Genomic DNA, 10,491 nt, shown 5'->3' on the forward strand with positions numbered 1-10,491 from the left:
ATCATCAGCAACGTTTCGGGAGATTTCCCCCATCTTCAGGCTGCTGTTAACAAAAACTATATATTACATATAACTTTCTCCTATTAGTCATTCTTGCTAACATATTACAATATTATTGTCATTTAATGAGTAAAATTTTGCTACTGGTCATACATTTTAGGAGAATAATTACCTTTCTATAAGGTATATATTCTATATCTAGAAAGGTAATTATTCTCCTAAAATGTATGACCAGTAGCAAAATTTTACTCATTAAATGACAATAATATTGTAATATATTAGCAAGAATGACTAATAGGAGAAAGTTATATGAAATATATAGTTTTTGTTAACAGCAGCCTGAAGATGGGGGAAATCTCCCGAAACGTTGCTGATGATATTAAATAAACTATTGTTTTTTAATAAGGAAGAAATTATGTCATTCACTAAATCCTTTTAAATATGTTGTTTTTTTCCCCCCACATTTGATTTCGATAGTTTTCTGGGATCCAATTTTTAATGATAGGTACTCATTCAAGGTAGATTTTAATAGTTTTTAATTCCGTAATAGATACTTTCTCGCCCGTGAAACTGAGTATAGCAGTTGTAGTTCAAAAAAATCGATGTAATTTCATTGTAACTCATCACACATGGCTATAGAATTCGCAGTCAACAATCAAGGAGACAACCTCAATTGTTTACTACTCACAGTTCAATTAAAAGATGTCTTTCATTTGCAGACTAATTGCCCAAGACGTATAATAGAATATACAATTTCAATACAAAAACTAGTCGTTAAAAATTTTTCCTTTTTTACTAATCACTTTAACACGTTACAGTACATTATATATACACGCGAAGTGTTATAAATTCGTATGGTATTCTGTAATTTTAACTAAACATGGATATTCTACTTAAACCTTAACTTACACCACATCATTAGTGCAAGTTTAATACTATTGGATTAAGAGTGAGGCGTATGTATAAAAATAAAAAAACCCAACCAAATTAAGCCAAAAAGTCAAACAGAATTGTGAAAAAAAAATGGAAATTATTAATACGTTTATTAACGTAATTTACGTTTTAGTAGTAACTCTATTATGAAAGCAGAATCTTGTTGCTTATACTACTACGTGAAGTAACCAATATATTCAAACCTTCAGGTAGGCCTCTCTACAAAAACATGTCTGAATAACTACACGGATACATCAACTCAGTAATAGAAATGATGGAAAAGCTTAATGCCTGAGAACACCAAGGGGATAATGGAAAAGGCGTGGCTGAGAGAACTACTTCCGCTATCTCTTTAATTAAACTGATGTCAGGAAGGAGCTATCTCATTTCATTGTTTTTCCTAATGCCGGACAAGATGTTATGCTGATGATCACGCCAGACAATCGCTTTTGCTCTATTTTGACAGGCTTATTATTTTGTATTTTTTAATAAATCTAAATGAATACTTAAAAAAATCTTTAAGTAGTTATAATGTAAAAGTACTTTCTCAAATCAAGTCTTTTGACCTACACAAAGCCAAAAATAATTTAATAGTTTTCGATTTAACTAAGATACAAACTGACCAATTTTCATTTGAGATTTGAACAATGATCTGTTTTATTGTGCTTCATACGGAAAATTAAGTAGACAAATAACTCTTCACATCCTGCCATTTTCCTTAAACATCAATCTGTTTATAATGACACAGGTATTTGTCGTTTCAACTGTGTTAATACAAAGTGCGGATTTATGCATTCTATTGTCTGTAACAAAGAGGGGAAATCCTGCCAGTAAATATCTAAATTATCCGATATGGCGCGTGCCTGGCAGCACAGTAAATAAATTATAAGTTATGTTAACCTTTATATCTTATTAGTAGGAGAAGATGGACGATGTGGAGAGAGGGGGTGCGGTCAGCAGAAAAAACACAAATAAACAAAATAATTATTTATTTGTTCCGACGTTTCGACCTGATTTTCAGGTCTTTATCAGGGCTATAAAAAAAAAAAAAGAGATAACAACTATCATTCAGAGAAAAAATAATATAAATAAGAGACTAACAAAATTTGGAAATATACATAACAATGAAATGAAAATATAACTATTTGATTAACTTATATTTTCATATCATTGTTATGTATTATTCCAAATTTTGTTAGTCTATTATTTATTTTTTCTCTGAATGACTTATGGTCGTTACCTCTTTTTGTATGTATAGCCCTGATGAAGACCAGAAAATCAGGTCGAAATGTCGGCACAAATAAATAATTCTTTTTCGTTTATTTGTGTTTTGTCTGCTGATCGTACCCTCCGACCATCTTCTCCCCTTATATATCTACGGTCAACTATGTTCACCTGTTTATATCTGATTATTGTTATTTCTTCAATTTTGATATTATACTTACATATTTAACGAATGACATATACTTTTTTTTCTATATTTTCTATATGACTCCAATTTTAAATAAATTACAATTTTGTACATGTATTAATTTAGCTGATTCTCATATCTATATTATTTTTATTCTTAAATTAAATATTAATATTTTCCCTGTATATTATTATATACAGTTTTAATATTCTCTATATTATCCGTTATCTTCTTATGATTCATGTTTTTTCCGTAATTCCATACAGAACAAAAACAAAATAAAAATAATAAAAAAATACTAAGAACCCTTGTAAAACAATAATGGAATGGTCGAATTAAAAAAAAGTAAGTGAGTTCAATCGTGGAGAACGGAGAACATGTCAAAGTTCAGTTCTGTTTAGTCACAGACGTACGTATTCGTTTGCACAAGAGGAGACAATGGGGGGTGGAATGCAGAACAAAAAAAAAATTACTGGTACCAACGTTTCGCACGAATCAGGGCTAAGAACAAAAACTAGATAACAACCTTTTCAAATTTTAGCAACTCGAAATCTGTTAATTCTTTTAATGACATTATCTAGAGAATTTATCATTCTTTATAATTATAATGGTAATTCTGCATTTCACATTCCTTATGTATTGTTTATAACTATACGTTCCTTAATATTATCAACAGAAAACATTTTTTTTTCTTTGTTTGAACATTTTATCAAATCACAAAAACATTTTCGTTAGAGTATTTTTTTTTTGTTAAAAATCACAAATAAATAAAGAATTCCATTATATTTTTCCTTACGTCCACGACTTATTATATTATATTTTTCTAACAAAAACAGAAAATTCAATATGAAAACAAAACACAACGTATAAGAAAAAAAGGGGTCAACAAGAAACTGACTGTTAAAAAAATTATTAAATTCCTAATTATGATGTTAAACTTTTTTTTTTTTTTTGGCATGCTGTGTAATTGTCAATCAGTTTTTAGCCACATTAGCAACACTTTTTTAGTAGATTTTAAAAATATATTTAGGATTTTGAGACATTTTAATAGGCAGTACAATTTTTTTTTTTTTTTTTTTTTTTAATGGGTTTTTAGAAGGCGTCACAAAAAACGAATTATTCTACAAAATTTAAAAAAAAAAATTGAAATAATAATAAACTATATCAGTATTATGGCTCTGGTAATAAAGAGAAACTTATCTTTTAATTCCGAGCAATTCTTCGGTATTAAGGATGTTGTTCTTTTTTAAAAAAGAAAGTAGATGCGTGATCCGAAGATGGTGAAAGTTATAAAATCCTCGGCGATTGCCAAGGAACTATGATTAGTATTTAAAAAAAAATTAAACTTTCTCCCAAGAAATATTTCTAAAATGGGAGCTGATTTTTGTCAAGTCGTGGTGTATGTAGTGTATTTAGTAAGGCGGGAACGGATGAATTTCTGTGTTGTCATTTTTAATACGTCATTTCAAATACGTTTGTATGATATCATGTAAACCTTCTATGATTTCTTTAAAGAAAATATGCTCATAAAATCAGTAGGATATAATGGTTATATTATTATAAAAATAATAAGGTATTATGTTTATGTTCTTTACACTTTCTTGAGACTGGTTAATATTTTTTAAATAAATAATATTTTATCTATTTTAGTCTCAAAACATTTTTTATTCCTTTATAAGTCCGACGTTTCAGCCTCAAGGGTAATCTTAATACAATTTTAGAACCACATCATTTAAAAAACTACTTTAAGTAAGCTATTCTCTCCAGGTCATTTATATCAGTCCACAAATTACCCAAATTAGTCAATTGTTCACATTAAAACTTTTATTACAGTCAATCTTCTTTGTTAAAATTTAGTGTTGATTGTTGTGATAAGTTTTAACAAAGAAGGTTGACTGTAATAAAAGTTTTAATGTGAACAATAGATAATGGATAAAATTTTATTTATTTAAACAATAATAAGGTATGTTTCTGATTAAAGTTATTTTAATGTATTTCGAAGGAGCATATACACTTTAGTTAGAAATAAATCAAGATTAACTAGAACAGTAAAATCACAATTAAAATTCTTAAAAATCTAAATTATTTCAATACATTTGTTTATTTTATTTTATGATTTATTAATAATTATAATAAAGAAAATACGGTATTACCGACTACTAGGGTCATTTATATTTCAGTTGAAAAGCTATCAAAATTAATAAAATACAGTTGTCACGTTTTTAAAACTCTCTAATAAGTCCTTTGTTTTGGAATTAAGTTTAGGATTGATCTTAATGACTGTTTAACTGTTTTTAATAATGTAACAATCTGAGATATTTTTTTTTCAATTTTAGGTGGAGGTTACTAAAAAATAGTACGATGGAAGATTAGATCTCTGTAACGAGCACTTAATACAAACATCTTGATGGAAGAAATTATCATGTTCTCGGAACTAATGTAAGTTATAATTATTTTCAGCTTTTAAAATTTATTTTGTTAAATTAAAAAAAAAAATTTAGTGTTAAATAACATTTCAAAATTAATCATAATATCACAAAATAACTCTTTTAAGAAAAAAAAAAAAAGTAAACAAAATAAATTTTATTTATGAATAAGGTATGTGTATTTAATATTTGTTTTTAGACAAAACAAAAACTTAACAGTGAAAAATTTAATGTTGTAGAGCATTCGACAACGACAGAAAAAAGGTTTTTAGAATTCATAATTATTACTTTACAAAATGACTTGAAAAATAATAACCGAAAAAAAATTAAGGTTTTAGATTAGTTCAAGTACATTTAAGAATGAATGATGCAACGATAGGCTACTGCAACGGTATAAGGGATATCAGGATATTAGGATGCTAAGCTATACATGGTGTCTATTCACGGAAGATTCCAAAGGCATATTGTCATTACTTTCCGGAAGAATGGGAGGAAAACCAGAATCCTTTGACAAGCGACCTCTGCGAATCGTTCTAAGCATTTGCTCCGTTAATTCCATTTTAACAGGTACCAAGCCGTATCGAATGTCGATTCTCGAACCTGAAGAAACTTGCTCACCAGCTTAAGGAGTAGCCCAGTTCCCAAGGGTCTACTGACACATTTTCCACAGCACCCATACCGTTTGGTAACCCGAGATATACTCACGGATATGGACCAGGCGTTATGGGTATGTGTGACGTGCGTACACATGTTGGCTGGGAAAAGACTCCCGGATTATAGCTAATGGTAACAAAAGTGGTAAGAAATAGTGATTATCCCTATTAATAAATAACAAACACAAGTAAAAACAATATTATATAATAGTGAAATGTTGAACTAATATCTTGTTTTTTTTCTTACTGTGAAGTACTACAGAATATCATTAATAGTTTTTAGCATTTGGAGTTCAAATAAATGCGAATTTAGCCATTCCATTCAATATTATTAGTCTGTTTTTTTTTTTTAATTTTACATAATGGCACTAATAAAAATGGAATCGGCTAAGAAAAAAAAAATAACTTCACATCATAAATTGAAACAATAACAATTAAATCGTGGAATATTTCTTGCAAAAAAATTAAATTCCATACGAACAAAAAGAAAAAAAAACTAATTGTGACCATTTATAGTACAATAATATATTAAAATAACTATAACCATTTAATTATAGCTATTTATTGGGTAGGTTGCCTCTTCATTTTTCTACTTTAAAAATTATACATATCCCGAAACATTTTAGGAGCTCATTTATTTCATTCTTAATAATTAAAATGCGAACAAAGAATGATCTCATATTATCTAAGATGCAGGAAATAATTTTGTTTTGAACTTTGAACCCAAAGCGGTTAAGAAAGTCGTGTGAATGAACATAGGTGACGTTTTATTACTTTTAACAATAATTAAAATCAATAATTAATTAAAATAATGAAACATTGTGTAATAAATAGTTCTGTGTAATTTTTTTTTTTTTTTAAGTTTTATACATTCGGTAAAGAGATAGGAACACCAGGGTCCTGTTTCATAATAAAGTACAAACTAATACTATTAGTCTTGTAGATTTATCTAAATTCAATTACACTGACTTGTACATTTTTATTCCTGTAATATCACTAATAGTAATCCCTATCATGAAAAAAATAAGTATTAGTATTATTACCACACTAGTTTCTACACTTGAACTATGAACTAATACTATTAGCTTTCATTATGAAACAATGACCCAATATGTGTTTGAAAGAAGAGTATGAGATTCTGTAGTGAGAGCATCAACAGAAATAGAGCAAAATCTTAAAATTGAACGCTGCATGAACACTTATAATTAATGCTATCCACATAAGACTAAAACATCATCGCTGGATTTTCACACCTGCTGAGCAAGGGAGTGACGGATGAGTACAGTCATAGTAACTTTCTCACTCCCAAGTCTCATTCCAAACAAGACGAACATTGTTTGTAAAGGTACGATCGCTCAATGAGAGATATTGTAATAGATCCATTGTAAACTAAAAGTGCTGGTGGGTTCACAAGATCTAGTGGAAACGGAAAGAGGAAGGAGAAGTTTATGATGTGCGAAAGTATTTAAAATAATGTAGTCAGACCCGTTCGTTCCCACCTTCTTGAAGGTTCATAAAGATTACCTAGGAATGAAATTGGCTTCTGAAGGTGCAAGGTTTTAATACATAGAGGGGGAAGATAAAAACACCTCTTTCCATCATAAAATCTGCTGAGAAGTTTGTCAATAATAAATTTATGAAGTTTCAAGGAATTGAAAGCAAAAGCGTCAGTCAAACCTGGTGTTCTGAGATAAGCAAAATTTTTGTTGAAGTTTTTAGCGAGGGTTAACAGCTTTTTATATTAAAGCTAGTAAGTCACAAGCATATCTAACTATAAAAGCATTTGAAGTTAATTCACTCAATAATTAATTAATTAATTTTTTAATGAGAAATAATTTTGATTAGAACACAATGACTTACATGACTTTTGTTCTAACCGACTCAATTGTTATCAACTAAACAGCGTATAGAAGAATAATAAATGCGAGTAGAATATATCAATAAATAAAATATCAAAATAAAAACCATCTAGAGAATTAATTCATTGTTAACATTTTAATTAATTCTATAGACTGTTAGTGTTTAACAAATACTACTGTTTGATAAAATGAACATTTTATTATTTATTGTAAACAACTTTATAGTGGTCATTTGTTATTTAAGTGAGCATAATTTTTTATTATTAAATATTAATGAATAAGAAGGAACAACGTTTTGAACCCCACTAAACTAAGCCTGCATCCTTAAATATAAAACTATATCATAATAAAAATGTATCAACGTTTTACTCTATAATCGAGAATTGTGGAGTGTATATGCTCCACAATTCTCGATAGTTTTTTTATTTATAATTTTTTTATAGGACCCTAAATATTTTACTGCTTGCCCTTTTACTTGTCCAGAACCAATCCTAAATACAATTACACAGAACATACTCGAAAATGTAACTATCTAGAGAAACCGAAATAGTTGTTGAACGTTTGATACAATTCAGAATCTATAAAAGAACTTATGTTTCTGTTAAAGACCCACCAACGAATAGCATAACGGGAAGAAAATATCAGAAGTCAAACCGCAGGAAAAGATTGACTCTTACAGACGGAAGGTGAACATGAATACCAAGGCGAGCAAACCACGAACGATATATAGATTGGCTATATATAAAAAATGTACGAATAAAAGACAATTTTTTTAAATATTACATTTCCTATTCTTTATTAATTCATAGTTATTAGAAAATGTTTACCTCTACCTAAGCATGTCGGAATCAATATTTGACTAGTTGAACCTCGATCAATTCCCAATACAAACATCGAATGAGTGCTTGCTTTAGTATGCTTTGTCAGGTCAGGAAGCTTTATTTGACAAAAATAAAGAATGTTCGAGTTTTTCTGCTCAATCCTGGAAAATGAGCAGCTATTCATAGATGAACAAAAGTGTCGGTGCTTAATTAATACAAACCTCATAAAGATTAAAACACTAATGCTATTTCTTATATGAGGCAGCAAAAGGGCATGATAAAGAGTATGCCCATATCCATATTATAAACCCACATGAGTAGTTCAGGAAAAATAGACAAAATAAACAACAAAATTTGTATATTAATGAATCTTAGAATCTTTGTCTTGGTAGTAAGAATGTCTGCAGTCTGACCGACTTAGTTTGGCAGAAATAAAAGTATTGAGGTACCTGAGTTAACAAAAGGGTGTTTGTGTTTGAACAGTCTTGCTAAAAACCGAAAAGTCATACTGAAAATAAATATTGATGGCAGTTGGATGGTTGGGATGTTACTCTAATAATCGATTTTAATTTTTTTTTTTTTTATCAAAAACGACTATAACGATTTTGATTGAGTTACATATATCAATGTAAAATTAAATGATCTTTAATAGTAGTTACCCTTACTCTCATTAAACTAGTCTGACAGGACTTAAATGCTAAAGTACTTTTAATTTTGCTAATAAAATTAATTATGAAATAATTAACTTTCTAACATATTTATTAGAAATGAAAACCATATAAATATAAACTGCGAAAAAATTCGGAAATTAACTTAAGAGGATATATTTGTTTGCCAGATATAAGAATAATATAGACTTATCAAATGCCGTTAAAATGTTACGTAATGGTTTAGATATAGCTAGTTGCTTCCCGATGTAGTTTAAGAAAGGGAGGGGGTGCTACGAAGGTGCAAATAAGAAAACACGCTGGTATGTATAATTTACTTTCTATAATTAAGTTAAAAACTTCAGGAATGCATAGAATGATGCACCTGTAGTAACACTTTCTTTTCTAGTAAAATGATAATCACTAATAATACGCAGAAAGGAATATTAATTAGTGAACCTTATAAGGTTAAATTAATAAAGCAAAAATTAATTTTGTTTTTCCGTTCTAATCATAACTAGAAATGTCAGACCTAGGCATGAACTCCTGGCTACCTGATACAATGTAGCACGACTTCCTCGACAGACAGAAATCCAACTCCGAGGCCCGTTATGTAAGCCCACGAAGTGGGACGCCAGTCATTGTACAAGTCGATGAACGATTCCCTTGCAAAGATGGATTTGATGAAAATTCGTTTGCTATCATTTTATCTTTATTAGAAAATGAGGAGATGATGTCCAAAAGCCATAACTGAGGAAGAAGCGGCCCCTGGCCGAATCCGGCCTAGGCGAGTTGAAATTTATTTCGTGGTGGAATAAATCTGGACCTTTGATAAATAACTTGTATGATAACCAACCTACATGCCATACGCGACCAATTAGAGGAACAATTAGTATAAAATAGGAGCATTGCTTAATAAAAATACACCAAATGATTGCAACATTGTCAATCGTCTGAACCTCCCTTCAAACAAGTATTGTATGCTCAGTCCTTAAGCTTAATTATTTAAAAATATTTGTTTATTAAGACTGATTAAGTTTTAATAAAATGTATATTTAATAACAAATAATAGTAACTCGAATATCATGTCAGTACTTCATTAAACCACCCTACTTCTCAGCACAGAGGCCACTTATGAAATATCGTTTGCCCATCCCTTTGTCTCTTTGATACGCATAGTAACTATTTTATTTTCTACCAACCCGTGAGGTCAGAAAATCCTCGGAATATTTCACGACTGAATCCTTCCTATATGATATTTGCATCCTGTCCATAATTCACTTAATTTATTTAATTAAATGTCTTATTTAGCATAGATTTAATGTTATAATGTTTCATCCAAAAAGATAATAAATATATCAATCTTGGGTTTTAAGGTAACGCTTGGTTTTACAAAAATAACTGTTATCATAGAAATAAATCTTGACTTATCAAGGTATTTTTCTAAAGATTTGCTTTGGTGATTTTTATTATTAAAGTAACAGGATGAAATGAAAAGTAATTTTATTCTGTGACATTATGTCCCATAAGAATGATTACAATGAAGATTTTAAAGTCAGGCATAAAATGGTTTAATTACTAAGTAATAACACTATCAAAATGATAAAAACAGTAATATAAAAAAATAAAAACCAAAGTGCTTGCTTGATATTTATAAATACTGAAAACATAAAGTAAATAATAAAATAATTGACAATTCGACATTGAAATAAATTAATAAATAAAATAAATTGAAATATAT

General features: G+C 29.0%; 1 protein-coding gene across 2 annotated transcripts in view; it reads left to right on the plus strand.

Annotated features, from left to right (window-relative positions):
- Cad74A (cadherin-74A) overlaps positions 1–10,491 on the plus strand; it is a 106,618-nt gene that overhangs the window by 62,502 nt on the left and 33,625 nt on the right. For both annotated transcript variants that reach the window (XM_067047641.1, XM_067047647.1), the window contains one exon: positions 4,681–4,783. In XM_067047641.1, the coding sequence (XP_066903742.1) occupies positions 4,752–4,783 (32 nt within the window). In that variant the 5' untranslated portion in view covers positions 4,681–4,751. The remainder of the gene's footprint in view (positions 1–4,680; positions 4,784–10,491) is intronic.

This window comes from Halyomorpha halys, unplaced genomic scaffold (genome assembly GCF_000696795.3).
Source record: "Halyomorpha halys isolate HHAL.00 unplaced genomic scaffold, Hhal_1.1 Scaffold327.1, whole genome shotgun sequence".
NCBI classification, from domain to species: domain Eukaryota; kingdom Metazoa; phylum Arthropoda; class Insecta; order Hemiptera; family Pentatomidae; genus Halyomorpha; species Halyomorpha halys.